General features: G+C 38.0%; 1 protein-coding gene across 1 annotated transcript in view; it reads right to left on the bottom strand.

Moving 5' to 3' along the window:
- The window catches only part of VCAN (versican), a 104,136-nt gene that overhangs the window by 60,359 nt on the left and 22,756 nt on the right, over positions 1–21,021 (bottom strand). Inside the window, 3 exon segments of the mRNA XM_021699572.1 lie at positions 1,955–4,960; positions 11,544–11,580; positions 11,582–11,838. Of these exon segments, the coding sequence (XP_021555247.1) occupies positions 1,955–4,960; positions 11,544–11,580; positions 11,582–11,838 (3,300 nt within the window).

Here is a 21,021-nt window from a genome sequence, read left to right as displayed (position 1 = left end):
AACTCCAATTTAAACACGCACATTTGTATAAATGGTTTCTGGGTCAGGTTACTCAGACCCTCCATTTCGAGGCACCATTTACAAACTTAGATTTTTTTTTTCCTGATGACTGTCAATGCTTCCAGGGAGATCATGTTGAACATTTTCTATTTTGTAATTTGATTACCTACACCTTATCACACAGTTTCCCATTTAGAAGAATTTTTAAATGCAGAATAGTTTTTACTGTTTTCTATACTATTTGATTCACCTTAATATCCACATTAACTTGAGAGTCATCTAAATTGGGAAAAACCTCTGCATAGTCAGTCACTCAAGCATTTTTTTTAAATTCTCAAATTAAGTGCTAGTAGAAATTTCTTTTCACTTCTGTTTTTTCTTTTTCATAGTAATACCGTCTTGTCACTTTTCCAGCCCTACTAACAGCATTCCTCATTTCCACTACTTGGCAACTCATCTCTCTCTGACCCCAGTTTCAAGAGGTGGAAAAGGAATGTAAGAGAGAGGAGACATGATACAGTTTCCAAGAAACGGCATCATTAGCAGGACAGTAATGTCCAATCCTGGGCTCTTTCAGCTGTACTAGAAAAGTGGAGATTAACTGCAATACTCTGGAAATGTATTTCCTTCTATTTACTGCTCCGCAAGAGCTTTTAAACTGAGAACATTCTGGATACTAGAAGTGTGAAGTTTCCCCCTACAGTACTGGAAGCCAGCTGACCTGACAATGGAGCTGCCTGTTTGTTTCCAACAGGTGCACTCCTGAGCACTCTAATGAGGATGGCATCACTCTTAAGAAAATGACACCCCGAGAGAAGTATCTCAACAGTAAGAGAGAAAATATGCTAAAAAAAAAATCTTCTAGCCCAACCCCTCGGACCCCAGTCAAGGAAAAAATAACTATTTATTCTTTCAATTCACATATTCAAACAAGAATACAGCAACTTCACTAAAATCAGTGATCTCAACTTCTAAATTAAAAAGATACAAACCTGAATTGATCTATTAAACAGTATTCACTATATGTTCTCAATTCAGCTTACCAAAGTCAAAAGATGGTTGGTCTGTCCTTTAGGAAGGAACATTATCGAGCATAATGAAAACTGCAAGTATTATTCAACGTAAAGAAACAGTTTTTAAGAATTTTGCTGGAGAGAAAAAGAAAATATTTGAGCAGAATAGAAGGCATCATAAGAATTCCTAGAGATGAAACAATTAAATCATAAAATAAATAACATTAACAGCCTGGTTTTTAGGGAACAGAGGTAATGCTGACATACCCATATCCAAAATTATATGTGACACAATGAATTACAGCATTTTCTAGAACTGAGCTAGGTTGTATTTGCTCTAAATATGTAAAGCCTCATTAAAATACCCAAGGACAACAGCTTAACAGTATGCTGAACTGGCATTAAAATAACATTTCAACTACAGACCTGGTACCCACCCCACAAGCTGTACAACCTATAAAATCCTGGGAGAGAAAAAAACCAAAGCAAACCTTTAGACGTCCTTCTACCAGCCCTGGACATGTGCAATACAGTTTTAGCTGTCCACAATGTAAGTACTGAAGGTTAATAGTTAAAGACCAATGGAATGTTAACACAGTCTAGTACTACACTTGAGTAGTAATGCATGGAAAGACACTGAAATTAAAACATTTTGTTCTGCATGTTCTGAAGCGATGTAACAGTGATGATTGGTTATATTAGATGACAAAGCAGGGCTTCTTAGGACTTTTAAAATGCAACTGTATCTAACATTCTTCCAAATAACATATTCTTCCAATTCTTGTACAAATACATGAAGCTAAAATACAGAATTTTTTTCACACTCCAGTTATCTTCTAATGGCAGCATTTGGTACGTTGATTTTTTTTTTTTTCCAAAAGTAATTTTCAAGATAAAATGCTGATTGCCTTGACTGACATGTCTAGAAAGCAAAGACTTACCTGTCTTGTTTTCTCTGACCTCAATAATAAAAACATTAATGTCAGGGTGGAATTTTGTCCCTGCTGGGGGTTCTGGAGTGGCAATTGCCTGAGGTCTGCCAGCCTCTTTGCCTTCCACAGTGGGCAGTCTTGCTGGCTGTGTAGGGGAGGGAGTACTTGAAATTGTGAAATACTCTCTGTCAATATCAGTTTCTGTCTCCTTCCCCAGAACATCCTCCAGGGGAGTGGGAGGAACGCGAGATGTTGACTCTCCGATGATTACCATGTCACGCGTTGTGTCTTCTCCAGGCTCCCTGTCAATGAGAGGTGGTTTCTCAGTGGGTACTGAGGATGGCTTGGATGCTGAGGTTGTGTGGAGTCTTTCTACTGAACTGAAGGCAGCAGTGATATCACTTGGCACTGTGGCTTTAACTGTTGAAAATTCTGGGAGTTCTGTCGCTGTGGGCTTTTCGAATAATCCTGAGCCTACATCAGTATAATCTAGGGATGTTTTCTCTCTTTTCTCAGGAGTGGTTTCCTCTATGAGCTGGGTAACATGGGTGCTGAAAGGTGATACAAATACCCCTGGACTAGCACTTTGTGTCTCATACTTCTCTTCAGGCTCTGGACTCAAAGACACTGCTGGCCCCATGCTTGGTGTGACCACTTCATCTGTTTTTGTTCTGTGCTCCGTGACAGCACCAGGTGGATAAGGCATACTGTGCTCAATTTTTCCAATTCGAGTTGTTTCGACAACTGGGACTCTCTCAGAAGCTGTCACCAACTTGTCTTCAGAGACTGTATATGGTGGCCCGTCACGTTCTTGTTTACCCACAGGTGTTGCTGCCTCCTCAGCCGTGGCAGCTGTAGAACTGAGAGTAGGAACTGGTTTCTCTGCGGTTGATTCTTTCCAAGGGAGTTCTTCCTGACCTGGTCCCCGTGTAATTTCTGTTGTTGTTCTTACAGTTTCAGGGGAAATCGTTGCTTCGAGGCGAGTCTGATTAATGACGTGTATGTCTTGAGAGGGTCCACCTAGAACTTCACCTTCTGGTGGAACAGAAGGTATCAATACTCCCAATTCTGTCTTGGGAATTACAGAAAGAGGAACAGTATGGGAGCTGTCTACATAAGCAGGAGGTTCTTGGGTGCTACTATAATTAACAAATGCCAATCCTTCCACGTCTGAAGTGCCTGCATATTGGGGGACAGTGGATACCGGCTTAGAGACATCCATATCTTCTCCTTCATCCAAAGCACTTCCTTCTGTGGTTGCATAAACAACTTGGCCTTCCACGCTTGTGATAGGTGGAACTCTTTCCTCAGTTGTAGACTCTCTCAAAGTCGGCCTTTCTGCAATACCAATTAATGTAGTTGGCTGAAATCCAACTGTGAATTTCCCATGGTCTGTTGTGTCTTCCTCAGTAAACTTTTCTAGTGGCTTTTGAGTACTATCTGGGATAAGAGTAAATTCATCTCCTTCATCTTCAGTGAAACTTGGGATTTCTTTATCCTTCCCACTCACTTCTGTAGTGGTGAGTAAGGCAGGGGGTAATTTTGGAGGGCCTGCATCTTCTGTGGACCCTAAAGGCTTCGCTGTTGTATTATCTTCATCCCAGGACCATTTTGATACAGTGACCACCTCCACAGTTAAAGTGCTGTGGCTCAAATGCACTGTTGTAATACCCTCATCATACTTTGTAGTATCTGGATAGCTGTCTGTTTCTAATTCAGCCGCTGTTGTCATAGAGTCTTCCTCCACATCTCTTGCCTCTGTTGGCACTACACTTAGTTTTGTTGTTGTCAGTGTTGGGGAATCGAAAGATTTGGTCATTTCCACTGAAGACTCTGTAAGATGAATTTCCTCTGAGGAAGCTGTAGAGAACTTCATTCCAGAGAAGCCTTCCTCCTCTATTTTTCCTATAAATGGATCTTTGGTGATCTTTTCCTGTATCTCATCATCAATATAAGTATCTGTTCTCATCTCTGGACTTAGTGTTTCTGTTCTCTCTCTTCCTTCTGCCATTTCTGTTTGTGGAGAGGGATAAATAACTGTGGGCATTCCCTCGACTAATCTTTTATCACCAGAATAAGGAAACAATTCTACTTCTGTATGATGCTGTGACGGGAAAGATGTGGTGGACATATATTGGCCAAAAAAATCTTCAGTTATTCTTCCATTAGTTTGTTTCTCTTCCCAGTTGTCTGTGGATGATCCATCACTGTCAGGCATAGTTACAGGTGAAAGAATTGTAGATGCTGAGACTGGCTCCCTGTCCTCGAGCAGAGTGGAGGCAGTGTCTTCTGAAGTCTTTGACACTGTAACGACTTCAGGTATTTGGCTAAAGACCAAGGTGCTCTGAGCAGATCTAACTGTAAATGTTCTGTCTTCACTGCCATCTTCTCCCAAGGTGAATCCATAGCGGCTTGTGGTCAGAGATTCAGAAATAGTGCTTACTGTTTTCTTTTCAGTTTTGGATTCCAGGGTCATTGTCATAGACACAAATGGTGTTTCTGTTACGGACAATTCCTTGGAAGGAATGTGCTTTGAGATTTCCATAGATGTTACCAAGGGACCCACTTCTATTTGTTCAATCTGTGTAACCGATTCTTGGGTTTGTAGGTCTTCCCTGACACCATCCCATGAATCAGTAGCATGATGGGAGATGACAGTTGTACTTTGAGGTACTTCTTTCTGAATTTCAGGTATGTCTGGCCTTCCAAGTGGTTCTAAAGCAGGTGAGTAGTAGTCCATCTCCCAAGGCTTCATGGTACTCCCAGCAGGTGTGGATGAGTCAGTGGCTAATCTGTGTGTGATAGCTTGACCCTGAACTGTGGTTTTCTGCTCAAAATTGACTATATTTCCCACAGGAGGGGACTTTGTTGTAATGATAGGTAATTCGGTGATTAGAGGGATGATTGGTGTGGTTCTGTTGGGTACCATTTGTAGTTCTTCAGAAAGCCTGGATGATGCAGTTTCTGCAAGGATATTCAGTTCGATGGTTGTAGCCTCTGATATATTCTGTTTAGCTAGAAAAATAATTTCAAAGAGTTGATTAGACAAGTCACTAATAAAAAGTTGTACGTCCAGTATTGTGAAGTGCTGCTGTGTATTTTGGGGTTACCCAGAAGTGTTTTGTGATGAAGGTATCTAGAAACTGTAATTATATTAACTCAAGGGCAGACAATCGAACATTTCATAGTCACAAACTCATCACTTGTTTTACATTGTAAGGTTTATCACTGCTTTCACCCATAAGGATGAATGACTGCTTTCGCTTAAGGAAAATGAATATTTTGTAGTTTTAAGACAAGGAGAAGTCCAAAACCATATAAACTCAGAGTTTGGAAACAATAGACAGCTTACGTATCAGAAACGACAGCAGCAACTTAGGGCCTAGTAGAAAAACGTGGTAATACTATTCTGAAGGCTTCTTCTGTCCCCTGCCTCTAGCTTTCTCCCTCCTTCTCAAGCTGTGCTGTGTCTCAGGGGAGAGGGAGTGCCTCAGATTGCAAAACAACAAAAAAGCCACATCAAATGTACCTGAGTTACATATGAACTATTACATTGTCCATAATGCGGAGGGTTTCATAAAAACAGGATATTAAACTTTTTAATACCACCCTTCACTTGAGTCCAGGTGTTGGGACATTTGTCTTCACCTTCATTTCAACTCTGTAGTGTAGCCTTGGGTTTCTAATAAACAGTAAGACATTTCTGGCAGAGGCTGCTTGGCATTTGTGATAGTTCTACGTTTAGCTCTGCTCTACACACTATGTTTGTAACTCTTATAAGGGTCTTGGTTCCAGGCTTACTTTAGCATGAAACGCAAAAGTAAAACATGAGTAAAGTACCCACATGATATATTTTAGGTCTGTAATTACAAATCACTGGAAACAACTCTGAGCATCAGAAAGAATGGGCTCAGGCAATAAAAAGGAACATGTCATCATAAAATGCTACATTATAATGCCTCCAGATTTACAGAGAATGGCCTCTCCTTTTAAAAGAAATTTAAATTGAGTATAAAAGTGACAATGTTATAGACAAGATTCCCTTTCAACATAGGGAAAATGCAGCAACCTAGCATGCAAAGATTTTGTTTCTTACGAAAAAATCGGATTTTCAAAAACCAACAACTAGTCACCACTAAACTCAGAAGGAACTGTTCTAAGGAAACCTGTAGTCATTCTCTCGCCACATCCAGTATGACTTAAAACTAGCTGTACGGGGAATGCCTGTTCTCCCTGATGAGAGTTGTCACATCTGTAGTATCTGTAATATCTCTGTCTAACTCTCAATAATCCCAAAACAGGAGTCCTTGGAAAACTAAACTGGCTATCTTTGAACTCCATCTATTCTGTCAAAACTTAATGATATTAGGGCAGTGCAACTGCTGTGTATGATACAAGAATCATAAATATATGTCGTTACGTATCTGTCCAAACCCACAGAATGTACAGCACAAAGGATGAACCTTTATGTACTATGAATTTTGATCATGGTATGTCCATGTGTGCTCATCAGTTGTAACAAATGTACCGCTTTGGTGGGCAATGCTGATAATGCGGGAGGCTGTGCATGAGAGGGGGCAGGGGTACACAGGAAATCTAACTGCTCTAAAACCTATAACTGCTCTAAAAACTAAAGCCTATCAAAATACTTTGAGGATAAAATGATGCGATTTTGTTGTAAATCAGACTTGAGTTGTAACAGGTTCTTTATTTTTGTCTGGGATGAGCTGTTATTAGCTGTGGTCATTCCCAGACCATTCTGAAGCCCAGATTCACTAATTTTAGAATGAAAACTTGGTGGCCATTTACATTATGGTAACATTTAAATATTCTCCAAAGTCTGTCACTATTTACCTATTACTATTTTATGCTGGAACAAAACTAAACAAAGAATAATTGGATTTTTCAAAAACATTAAATAATTTTTTTTCTCCTCATAAGGAAATCCTTTTCTATATTCACTTCCTGGAAGAAGATTTGGTCTATTTTGACTGACATGAACTTAAGGAGCCAAAGCGTGGTTGATGATCTCTCTTTTAATTCAATTCTCTATCCTCTGAAATTCCATAACTATTACCTCATTTCATGGCCAAATATCATGTTCGTCTTCTAACAGCTTTCTTTGGGGAAATAGTAAAATGTACATACAGAGAAAGTTCCCATGGAAACATAACATAGTCACTTACACACTGCATATTAGAGAAAAAATAATCATATTATTGTTAAGAACAGCCAAATAGCTAATTTTGCTTTTTTCCTCTGAGTATTTCTGTGGCTGACGAAATTAACTTAAAAGGAGATGATATGGCATTAGGGCCAAACAGAAGTCCTGTGGATCAGGTTGTCCCATGTTCCAACCCAAGTTCTGGGCTAGCAACTTCTTACAATGCTATGAAAATACTTTTATAGTGTTATAAAAATAAAGGATTCAGATTTTAAAAACTAAATTGTACATCAATGCCGATTATTACTGTACCACTGGTGTTGCCTTCGTCTAGTCCTGGAGCATAGTAAAGTGACAGCACTATGTCTAAGAGACTCTCCCTTACAAAGCCAGGATGTATGTGACTTTGTTTTCAAAAACAAGGGTTTTCGATAATTTCAGAGTTCTGTTTAAAAGTCTGCTTATAATTAAGTTAATTAATTCTACTATTTGGAATGGAAAACCTCAGACTTCCTTTGGGGCTGGGGGGCTTTTTCGTCAACTTAACAGCTGATTTCCATCATAACTCAGAATATGTGATCATTGTTTCAACCATTCCAAAAAGAGGAAATAATTTTAAAAACCACAAATATCTCCAAAGAGATATCTTAAGAATAAATGTTACTATATTAATGGTGGCTATTACAAAGGTGAAAATGCAACTCCAAGTTATTCCCGAAGTGTCCTTCCAGAAGAATTCACATGGAGAAATTTCTGAATTGGAAATCTACCAGTGTCCCTTTAGCTTCATTATTAAGGAAGCCAACAGAAATCAGCATATCTCTTTTCCCACAAAAGCCCCATTCCAACCTTTGCAGCTGTCTGCCACACAGATGTTTTGCATCACTGTACTTATGGTATTTTATGTCCTATGGACTCTCTTCTCTGTGCTTCTGTTATAAGACACGAGGCAGATTTTCCCAATAAGATATAAAGATCCTATTTAGCAGCATGATAGTAGATTTAATGCACACCCATACTGCCTACATTATATGAAAGTGACTAATTTCAAATTAGTTCTTCTACATTAAAATGTTTTCCACATAAATAACTGTAAACATGAGAATTCACAAATAGAGTAGATATTCAATAAGTTGATTTGGACTTCATCGGTAAATAGAATAAAGGCTGGAACAATGGCATTAGAATTCAAACTCTTTTTAAAAAGTTTTACGAGTGATTGAATGCTAACAGATTGAAATTCAAAAAACAGAAAACATATTTAAAATGCCATTTAGGGAAGTATTAGTTTTGGTGCCTACAGTCAGATTATAGTTGAGGGGACAAAAAGGATCATAAACACACCATAGGTTAGAAGGGCAGGCCGACTTTAAAAGTGAACAAATATGTAAGAAGTGTAGCACATGAAGTGGTGGGAACTTATTGAGCCTTCTCTAAGCCACAATGCTAGTTCCTAGCTTAATCAAACAGAGGGATAGAAAAAAATGAGGGTTCAAAGCTAGATCCCATAGATGACCAGACACTTAGAAATTAAAATTTCAAAGCAAGAAAATTAGGTCAGTTGAGGAAGATGCTGAGAGACAACTGAACAACTGTGTTCAATAATAGAAATGGCTGTTATTTAGAGTTTGGTCTCCAACTTAAAAAGGAAAAATGGGCTTAAAGTCCAATGCAATGAATTTAGATAATTAGAAAAACTATCTGACCAAATGGTAAAAGGATATGAGAATGGGTTTTCTAGGAAACATGTTCTATCTCCCTGTCTTGGAGATCATTAACAACGTAACGTGAGAGATTATCATGAGTCTTGAGTGGCTTTGACTGGCTTAAATTTGGGGATGTATGGGTGATTTTTCAAAGTCCTAAGTCTCTAACTATCACAGAACTTGCTTAACTCTGAGGTCAAAGAAAAATCAAAAGTGCACAATTTAGTTTAATCATCACAGGAAAATACACAGGAAAATTTCATTTCACAAATGTACTAATTTCCTTGTTTTTCAAATCTACTTGACATGAATAGATTCTAATTATGCTTGTCATCAGCCATTGTTAATATTCTATTCAGTGACGGTAGAAGGAAAAGAGAATTAGAGCAAAGTGAGGTTTGGTATTGTTCATTCACTAAGAAGTGGCTTTAAAAAGCCCTTCTACATTTGGTAAAAAGCAAGCAAGAGAAATATGATTAAATTTCTAAATTCCTCTACTTAACCAACCAGCGGTACATCTCTGAAATCGCTTTCGGAACTCTTGCTGAGGTCACAACTCACACACTTCACCCTAAGTATTTAGCCACCGCTCAACTGTGTGGGAAAAGTGAGTAGCAGTCAAGTCATTTTGAGAATATTTTTAAAATTCTTTAAAATATATACATTAAAAGAATCCTTGAAAAATGAATTAAGAAACTTGGGGAAGCTGTTGGCACTGTGTGTGATTTAAGAAAGATTTTTATGTTATGACTAAGCCTTCTAAATCTTTTAGATGCTGAATGCATTTTAAATATAATAGGCTTTAGGGAAGAAATAAACAAGACTCTAACCCTTAGATTAGATTTGGATTAGTTTAGATTACACTTTGGTTTGGAAAAAACTCAAAATTTGAACCATGATATTTGGAAGTTATATATTTCCAAGTTCTATCGATTCAGATGAATTAGAAAAAACTGGACCTAAACTTTCAAGCTTTTCTCAGATTTTATATAGATTTTTAGTAGGTGGTTACTGTATTTGAAACTAAGTATCTTGTCATTTCATGCGTTCATGTGAATTCCTCATTTAAATAAATAATTTAAAACACATCAGGATGAATTCTTTGTGTCTACAGACAGCCTTTGGTTTAAGTTTTACCCTCAGGGAGAAAAAAAAAAGTGTTGTTTAAAAGTTCTCTCTTGCCAGTTTTATCAAGCACAAGAAAATCCAACTGAGCAAGGTAGTCCAGTTGGATCATTCCACTCCTTCCCTAATTAAACCTCCCTAACCCTGCCCCCCAACACCAATCTGATTTCAGTTCTTAATCATAGTCACTTAATGAAAAACTGATTTTAGAGCTTCAACTACTTGAAAGTCACTGTTAAAAGAATGTCTATCTTTCTACTTTTAGAGATAGGCTTTCCTCTTTATTGTTGTTTCTTTTCCTGAAAATAAGTGAGGAAGAACTTTTCTGCTGCTTCAGGGCCTAGGAACAAAAGTCAGTATTTTCAAGTGGCTTTTTATGGCCAGCCTGTATTGCCCTGACACTCAACACATGGCTCTCACACTCGGAAAGCTGAGTCTGTGGGAGGAGATGTGGGCAGAGGCAGCTCAGCGGGGAGGCCGCGGCGTGTGAGATCACGCCTCTCCACAGCGCTAATGGCTCTTCTACTCGGACACCCTAGCGGTGACTGTTTGGTTGATAAAGAACGCCTGTGCACTTCAGTTTAGAAACCAATTCCATAATATTTTCTATTCATTTCAGTTATGTATTACTAAAATAAGATACATTGGAAACTTAGTAAAACCCTTTACTCTATTTCAATATAACATGGCTCTACTTTGAACATACTCACCCCAAAGGCTAGGAAATCTTTGTTTAGCTGTCACAACAATACAGACCCTTCAGTAAAAATCACAGTGAGACTCTGGATTACTCGCTTGTTTGATCAAGCATCCTACGAGCATGATACTCTATCATGTGACTACTACTGCTAAAATAATTTAAGGACATCTGAAAAATTTAAGCAATTATATCATGAATGTGGAGAGATGTCACTTAAGATCAATTTTAAATAGCACACCTAACTGAGGATAGCCTACGTTACACCTTTCAAAGAACATAGACTGTACTTCGATATGGTACTAGAGAATTAGTGATTAGAAGGCACATATTTCCATTACTTGAATTAAAATAAGATGAAAGGAGATACTTATTTATAGCATGGTTTCCTGTTAGGTATTAATTGAATGTTATGATTATCCATATCTGTTCCAAGTACTCACCTGCAATTACTGAAATTTGAATTCTCCGCCATTTCAAAGAAAGACATACCAAACAAAGACAAAATGAGCAGAATTCAAGGATTCAACTCAGCCACAGCTGGCCTCAACATTACAGCACCAACAATCTAATTACATTAAGGACTGCAAATAATGTTAAACAAAACAAAACAAAAACAAAGAATCAGAACTATGTTCTGTGGTTCTAGGTGCAATGGAGCATAGTTAAGACCTTAACTTGACATTTCCTCATCACCTCTAAAAAACATCTGTCAAACTTCCTGTTGTTTTAACCATATCGCTGCTGTTCCGTTTACTAGCTTTTGAAAGTCACTGAACTGTTTCCGTTCTGTGCATACACTGCAAGACATGGAATCCATTCCCACCACTAGGTGAACACCAAGGCATGTCTTCGAAGTATTTTTTTTTTAAATCTGTAATTTTTAAAAAGGTCTCAAACACTTACGTTTAAAGCAGTAGGCATCAAATCTGCTATCAGGGGGGAGGGAAGCCTGTCTGGTTCTCAAAACGATACAGGGTTCTCACCCCAAGTAAACCACCTCCACACTGCGCCCTGGCCACAGTCACAGGGTGGCGAACGCTGGTGTCCGACAGCCACCCGTAATCGCACTGGTCAAAGCCATTCCTCCAAGCTGCGTGGAGCTCCCCCACTGTCGCCAGCCGGGCGTCCTGGTTTTCACACTCTTCTTCAGCTTCTTCAAAGGTAAATTTATCGGGAGCAGTGATATGGAACACATCACCTGAAATAAGGAGGGAAAACAACACGACAACAAACGTTAAGTTTTACTATTCATTCCTCTCCACTTTATGGGTGGGTGGGTGGAGGGAGTGCCTAGAAGGACATAATACTTTTTTCATGGCAAGGTAGCAGCTTCTGGTTCTTTTTTTCTTTCTTTCTTTTTAAGATTTTATTTATTTATTTGACAGAGAGAGACACAGCGAGAGAGGGAACACTAGCAGGGGGAGTGGGAGAGGGAGAAGCAGGCTTCCCGCGGAGCAGGGAGCCCGATGCTGGGCTCGATCCCAGGACTCCAGGACCATGACCGGAGCTGAAGGCAGACACCTAACGACTGAGCCACCCAGGCGCCCAGCTTCTGGTTCTTTAAAGCAGTAAACAGCATGGCGACTCAATTTTGCCACTATTAGTGTGACACATACCAGAAAAGTTCATATATATTAACTTTAATATCAAATGACTGCTTCTATGGCCCATGGGTAAACAGAAGCAACCATTTGATAATAAAGTTACAATCAATTCTTTAAAATGAACACACCTTGTCCATTGAGTCTTTCGATTATCATCTGGGAAACGAGTTTTCTTTTCCGTGAAAGAGCAGGCTGGAAAGGGAAACTATACTAAAATGTCACCCGGGTTATTTCACGTCGTTTCACCTGAAATCCAACAGTAGCTCTCGAACCCTCCTTCTCACCTATCACTACCGTCAAAATGGATGAACTCCCATCAAATTAAACAACAAAACAAGAAAAACTCCAGGGTTTGAAGATGCAAAAGGACAGAAGCAAGATGGGTTCCATGGTTGTAACGTCATCCGGGGTTGAGAGTGCATGGAGGCCCCCTAATGCTCGCTCCCACTCCAACTGGCCCAAGAGACCAAGGTCCCCCTGGAGGAAGAGGCACGTTTTTGTTTTCTCCTCCCTCTGCCCAGGGTGCATACCTCTCGCAATATGTCTGCCCAAAGGGGGCGCCCTTTTCCAGGTCTCACAAAGACATCATACGCTCTAGCCGGGGCTCTAGCTATGTTTGAGAGACTCTTCTATTTGCTTATTGATTAACAAAGGAAGGCTGAACGTTTACTTTGTTCATCGCCAGGCCCAATTAGCAGAGAATCTGTTCACAATAACTTAACATGTCACAATAAAATATTCTGGAAATGCTAGAATAAATGCTTTGTTAAATCGGTACGTGGGGAGCTAACGAAACAAGGGGCGTAAATAAATTCAATGCAAATTAAATGATGCTTCTCACATTAGAGCACAAGTGGCTCGAAGACAGAGGCAGGGTGAGAGAATACCTAAGCAAATACAGCAGGCAGGAGGGAGAGAAAATGAGGCAGGGGGAAGCGAAAATATTGATAGCCCATTACTGCAGCCGCGCATCCCAGCTGCATCTCACTGAGGCCGTCTCTGACTGTATGATTTATTAGACAAGGGGACTCCAGAGCTCTCACGATTCGGCTCTTCACCTGACTAAAGCCAGATGTAACAAGCGATTGTTTACAATGAATAGAGCCATTACTCTCTCTGAGTGTGCAATAGCTTCATAAAACAAGAAAAATTAATCGTGAGAAAAATGGCCAAATCACACACGTCAGCTTTGGTCACTATGAATCTAAAATAGGCCAAATCCCTATAAGAGCTATTTGAAGAGAGAGAAAAATGACTTTTACCTAACTGAAAAAAAGTAAGGGGGGGGGGGCGGTGGGAATCGCTTTTTGTCCTTAACTGTGTAGGTTGGCAAGGACAGTAACCTCAAATCCAAAATACACTGTAAGAACGTAAGTTCCAGCCGCATTCCTGCACCATCTCCCTCCCTAAGAAATTTTAAAAGCATAAGGGTCACAGTACCACTCACGGAGTAGATCTTCAATAATCCTTGCTAAGTGAATGGCATTTCAAGTTCTTGTTAAGAAACAAGGTGCTCTTTTTCTTCCGTCCTCCCCAAGCAGCACATTCAAAAAAGCTGACTGCAGCCGAGCTGTGGGGAGCTGCGGTCCAGAAGAGCTGATTCATCTCACCTATGGATTTGGCTTAAAGCAACCTGGGGCAAGGCAGACAGAGAGACTGTCTGTGTGCTCCTGAGCAGCCTCATTCACTTCAAAGGAATGCAAGAGTGAGAGAGGGCAGCACGCCAAACTGTTTCCCTCCAAGGTAGAACACTTGCATTTGTTATTACAGCTGGAATATCCTTCTGTTGCCTTAGTTCCCTGTGATGTACTGCAATTTTGAGGCAAAATGACTGCTCCTTTATAGTAATAAGAGTGATCAGCCAATCAAAGCAGGCAGAGAAATAGAATTGAGAGAGTAGAAGTCTGCTATTCCAAACAGCAATGCCAGTCTGTATATGGGGGGAAAAACTTCTCCAAATGTGGCCAGACCAAAGGGCCAGTGAAGAAGAATGACAGCAGGATTTCATGGGTAACTGGTTTCCCCTCTTTTAAACAGCAAACATATTTGGGGTGTTAGAGGAAAGAAAGGTTTCAGAAGATGCTGGTAGGTTAAAAAGAGAATTCCCTTATTATTATTAAGTCAATAAAGATCTACTTATAGAATTTTTATATAGAAACTCTTGTTAAGTCTGACTATATTGCAGTCAATTATTTAATTCATTTGTTTGGAAGATATAATTTCCATCCATCTATCCAATACCCATAAAATAATCATTTTACTTATTTGATTAAATTCTATTATCCCCAAGGCCACCTATTTTCCTTTATATGTAGGAACTTTTCAAACACTGAAAATAAAATTAAAAAAAAAAAACATTGAAAAAGATAGCACCATTGGGCTTCATTCTACTCAGATTTAAAAAAAAAAAGATTTAATTGGCATTGAGTCAAACATCCAAACTTTGCCCATCCTATGTATCAACCTCAAAATATTAAGGCCAGGACATCTTATACTTTTCTAAAATATGCCAGAATATCCTAGCATCTGTTTTATACTGAAACCCAAACCAGAAAATAGAAAAGGTAAGTCAATAGGTAATGCACAGCAGTAATTGAACTAATTTGTATTACTAAGTGTCTTGGATTCCTAAGACATCTATGACCTCCTGTTTTGTTTTTATTCATTAGATGCCTGGTTTTAATTAGATAATCCTTTGACATTATATATCTTTTATCTAACATAATACAAACATAGGTGACCTATTGTTTAAATCAGAATTAACCTATTAAAAGCTTATTGTTGAAGATGTGGATCAGAAAGACTGTTAATTTATGGTCCAAGTTCGAAGAACATAATTCCCAAAAATGTCTTCTACAGAAAACTGGTGATCCTTTAGATGCAAGTAGGTATTCTATAGAAAAGAGGTTCCACGGACAACTGCATTTGGAAAACAAATGCAAGTGATCTGACAGGTTTCTGCAAGACTTCTCAGAGCATTTAATATTATAGCTTATTTATTGAGAGTTCCCACAGGAAGTTAAAATTTGTAAGCCATCTGACCAGAGAAGCCTCCTTTACTCATAGAATACTAATTAATAGTCCATGGACCTGTTTCGTGGAATCATTTTCCAAACTCAATGAATCCATAGCAAGTATAATTTGCTATTAAGTTTCTGGTTGCCTACGTGTCAACCTACTTAAGATAGAAGCAAAGTGGACCAGGTAAGCAAACAGCATTAAGCAGGAGCCAAAAAGCTAGAGTACAAAGCAAAGGGTATATGAAGTCCATTGCCTCCTAGGGTTGCATCAAAGCCTGCCAGTGAGCACAGGGGACGGGGAAGAGGCAGGGACCTCGATGAAGCATCTAAGATGGTATTTAATGAACATGGAGGTTCATTTCTTAAAAGAAGATCTTTTTGAGAAAAGTAAGCCAAGGAATAGCAGATAAAAGCAGGCTTTCTCCTCAATAATAAGTGGTAGGCACAAAGCTTTCCCACAGAAAAAAAGCATATCGATACCACAGGAAAAAAAATGCAGATTTTAAGCTAAACACTGACCACTTTTACAATGATAAAGCAGTCAAGATGTTAAGATTTTCAATGTTTCCAGTGATCTACTCTCAGTTTTTAAATCCATAATCAGGAATTATTTACAGGTCAGATTATATGTTCTAAACTATAACACAGCAGAATGAAATGAGACAGATACTAAGTCTGGGCCAGTAACAATAATGTAACTCCAGCCTTGGTCCAAAAATGAATGATCATAACAGGATGCATCAAGACATAAAGTCTGAAGTTCAGAGTCAAGGGCACATCAGGCACCAAAGAATCAAGAGAAAGAGAAAGCAAACCTGGGAAATCAAGCAAAGCAACTCAGTGCATTAGCTTAGTTTCTTTCTCTACAACACAACTTAATTGGTCAGGTTGTGTAAGTTCCTGCCCCAAAGGTATCTTAAAGGCACCTTTTTGCCTCTGATGTAGGTAATAAAAGTTCCTTCTGAATCATAGTACTGCGTTAGAGAGGGAGAGAAAGCAAAACCTTTTGTGAGATAAAATGCCCATTTTATTAGCACAGGACAAGGCTGTGTTCTCTTTCTACCACTGAATACTTGTAACTGAGCCATTTAATGTACTTTAGATTTACTGGATAGTTGCCTTCCTGGATGGTAGACATTACTTTTACAAGTTGACAATGAGTCTGCTCTCTAAGTTCCAGAAGAAGCCTCTTCAAGGTAGCTACATCTATAAGACACTTATCATCAAATTGGTAACTAGAGTAAAGATTTGGAACATGTTTGTAAATGTTATCTACCTATGAGAGAATACTTAATTTTTCTCTAAGGAGAACAAATAAAATGTCAGGAAAGAAATATACAAAATGTTTTACATATAATTACTTAACATAAAAGGTCAAGTTAAGTTAGCATAAGTAAGAATTCATTGAGGTGTATACATATATGCTCACATTAGTACACACATGAGATATAATAATGCTGAACAGAGGATTGCAGATATAGGATAATTTGCATACTTATCTGAAAAACATATATGTGGTATCTTAATGCATATTTTTCCAAAATCTCAAATTAAATGTTATCGGTTTGAATTATTCCTGTTATTTCAACTTTCTAGGGATATCCTAGAAGAAACTGGAAGACACCGCTGGTGAGACTTTAATATCTGGTGACATTCCACAAATTAAATTTACTTTAATCATGGGAATTAACATCATCAGAAATATTAAGGAAAAAAAATACTTTTGTTTGACAACTAACTGCTACAAGACTCCCTGGAAATTGGACCATGCGTGTTCTTTTTTCCACACTTCTGATTGCTAAATGGGAAAGTGGCTTCTTGACAGACTAAAAAATGACACATACTGAAATGGCAAACAATGATGAAAACAAATCAAACATTAAAAATGACCTGCACTGTTCAAAAGCTAGAATTTATACCCAGGAGTAACTCAGAACAACTATTAAAGAGTCCGGTTCTAGAGCAAAGCGAGGATAAGATCTTTCTTTCCTGCAGACAATTCCCTGTGAATACCAAGGAGAAAAGGGGAATTGGCAGGGGCAGGACATACATAATTACTCCATTCTCTCCTGGATTCAGTGGACAGGTAGCCAAAGCCAAAATCCCACCACAGTTTTCTGGGCTGGGTATATTTGCTGGGTAGTGTGATAAATGTTTATTGTTTGTTTCTGCTTATTTGTGCTCATAACCCTTCTATCATGAACTGTCCAGTCTGAAAATAAGTTCTTATAAACTAATCATGATTCCCTTTATCCATTTGAAAAAAGAACTCTGATTTTTTTTTTCACTTTAAGGAAGTTCAGGATTTAAAAATGTTACCACATTGCCTTGCTATTTAAGTTATAATAAGTAATAAATATATGTAAAAGTAGCCACAGTGTGTAAGCAGGAAGTAGTCATGTGACATGAGCTTCTAAATGCCGATATAATAAAACCATTTATGGCAAATATCCTGATGATAAAAGCAATTCAGCATCATTATTATTAGCTTTGAAGTTTTGGACTTTTAAGTTTCAAAGGATGTTTATTTTTTCTTTTCTTTCTCTCCCTTTCTCTCTCTCTCTCTTGCCCTCTCTCACTCTTGCTCTTTTTTGTGTCTACGTACACACAATCAAAGCATTGAAGACTAATGCTCATTATACTCTGGATCACAGTATCCATCAGCTGTACATGTTTGATTAACAGCTAACATACACTGCTATATAATGTTTTGAGGGCCAACATTTGAAGATAATTCAAAAGCATGTCAGTTCCCCTAGGATTTGGTCCTTCAACCTGCACAGAGACCACCCTTCTGTCCACAGTGACAAGAAAACCTCAGGGGCTGCCAACCTATCTTCATTCCATCTCGAGTGCAAGCCTGGCATTATTCCCAATTTAGGGGTAATGAGAGTGGAAGGACAGATCAGCACCTTTCAGATTTTTCACTTGTCTTAGGCTGAAGGAGAAGCATGATGTGGCTTAGAGCACAGACAGAATTTTGAATTTTTAACTTCCAATTAATTACTAAAGAATTGTCATCAGTTGGCTCTTAGAGTCAGTTAAAATGCTCTAAGTCAGATAAGGAAAGGAACCCATGTATTTGTCAATGTGTTATTATACAAGATCTCATGTATGTCGATTTGAAGAGCTTAAAGAGATAGGAAACCCCACTAAAATTTAAAATTTAAACGTATTTTTATGGTTTTTCAGGATGTCATATCTCCTTCTTTCCCACTGACAAAGCAGTAAGATTTTAATTAGAGTGAGAAAGAAATTCTAAAATATTTCTGGGTGTCTGAGTCTTCAAAATATCTAAGAGATTGAACATGTTATTTGATTTGACAGGCACGGTATGGCTATGGGTCAACACAGGACAATCAGCCTAGTTTGGCTTTTTTTTTTTTTTCTTTTTACTTTTCACAGCTGAAAGGTAAATGGCCACTGTATTTCCTAAGAAGCTCTTTCAGTTCAGAACTCCAAAAGACCTTGACATCAAAATCTTAGAGCAAATGTCACATGCTTCAAGAGATGTATATCATGACAAGTCTACTATTATGGTAAGATTATAAATGCAAGGGTATATATAGAGAAAATCCTAAGGATGCCATTAAAGAGCTATTAGAACTAATGAACAAGTTTGGAAGAGTTGCAGGATACAAGATACAAGACCAATATATAAAAATCAATTGCATTTCCATATACTTCCCACAAACAATCAGAAAAAGAAATAAAGAAAACTCCATTTGCATCAAAAAAGAACAAAATATTTAGGATGAAATTTGACAAAAGTACTGTAAAACTTATACTCTAAAAGCTATAAAACACTGATGAAAGAAATTAAAGAAGGTCTTAAGAATTGGAAAAATGTCCCATATTCATGGATCTGAAGATTTAATATGGTTAAGATGGCAATATGCCACAAATTGATCTAAAGATTCAATGCAACCCCTATCAGAATCCCAGCTGGCCTCTGTAGAAATCGACAAGTTGATCTTAAAATTCATATGAGAACCCAAGGGCCCAGAATAACTAAAATAATTTTGAAAAAGAACACAGTTAGAGGTCTCATACATTCCAATTTCAAAATTTACTACAAAGCAACAGTATTTAAGACAATGTGGGACTAACATAAGTAGAGACATATAGATCAATGGAATAGAATGGGAAGTCCAGAAACAAACCCATATATCTATGAACAGTTGATTTTCAAAAAGATGCCAAGGCCATTAAATGGGAGAAAGAATAGTCTTTTCAGTAAGTGGTGCAGGGACAACTGGATGTCTATACATACAAAAGAATGAATCTGGACTCTTAACTCATACCACATACAAAAATTAACTCAAAATCAATCAAAAGAAAAGTAAAACTTAAAACTTATAAAACTTGTAGAAGAAAACACAGAAGCAAGTCTTCATGACTGGGGATTTGGCAGTGTTTTCTTAGATATGACACCACAAGCACAAACAACCAAAAAACAAAGAGATAAATTGGACTTCATTAAAATTCAAAAATTTTGTGTGTCAAAGGACCCTATTGAGAAAGTAAAAAAGACAACTCATGGAATTGGAAAAAAAAAATGTGCACATCTTCCAAAAAGACACTTTAATCTAGAGTATATAAAGAGCTCCTGCAACTAAATAACAAAAAGACACCCCGGTTAAAAATGGGTAAAGGTAAAAAAACAAAACAAAACAAAAATGGGTAAAGGTTCTGAATAGACATTTCTTTTTTTTTACTTTTAAGATTTTATTTATTGGGGCGCCTGGGTGGCTCAGTCGTTAAGTGTCTGCCTTCGGCTCAGGTCAGGATCCCAGAATCCTGGGATCGAGCCCTGCATCAGGCTCCCTGCTCCGTGAGGAGCCTGCTTCTCCCTCTGCCACTCCCCCTGCTTGTGTTCCCTCTCTCGCTGTGTCTCTCTCTGTCAAATAAATAAAATATTAAAAAAAAAGTTTTTATTTATTTATTTGACAGAGAGATAGAGAGAGAGCACAGGTAGGCAGAGCTGCAAGCAGAGGGAGAGGGAGAAGTAGGCTCTCCGCTGAGCAGGGAGCCCGATGTGGGGCTCGATCCCAGTACCCTGGGATCATGACCTGAGCCAAAGGCAGATGCTTAACAGACTGAGCCACCCAGGTGCCCCTAGACATTTCTTTTTTCTTTTAATTGAGGTTTAATTGACATAAATTATATTCATTTCATGTGTACAACATAATGATTCAATATTTGTATATATTGCAAAATGATCACCACAATAAGTCTTGTTAACATCCATCACTATACATAATTACTAATATTTTTTCTTGTGATGAGAACATTTAATATTTACTCTCTTAGCAACATTCATATATGCAATATAAATTATTAACTATGGTTTCCATGCTATATGTTACATCCCCATGACTTACTCATTTTATAACTCGACTGAATAGACATTTCTCCAAGAAAATATACAAATGGCCAATAAGCACATGAAAAGTTGCTTAACATCACTAGCCATAAGAGAAATACAAATTAAAACCACAATGAAATATTTTTGGCTGTAATCAAAATCTCGGATAAAAACAAGTGTTGGCAAGGATGTGAAAGAACCAGGACCCTAATATAGTGCTGGTGAGAATTTAAAATGGTGTGGCCACACTGGAAAACAGGCAAGCAGTTCTTCAAAAAGTTAAAAATGGAGTTACCATTTAACCCAGCAATTCTAATCATTACAACACAATGAGTAAACAAATCATTACTCAAATAAGAATGAAGATATTCTTATGCAAGAAATCAGAA

The sequence above is a fragment of the Neomonachus schauinslandi genome, chromosome 7 (genome assembly GCF_002201575.2).
Source record: "Neomonachus schauinslandi chromosome 7, ASM220157v2, whole genome shotgun sequence".
Lineage (NCBI taxonomy): Eukaryota > Metazoa > Chordata > Mammalia > Carnivora > Phocidae > Neomonachus > Neomonachus schauinslandi.
The sequence above is the reverse complement of the archived record's forward strand: the minus strand, read 5'-3'. Positions and strand labels throughout refer to the sequence as shown.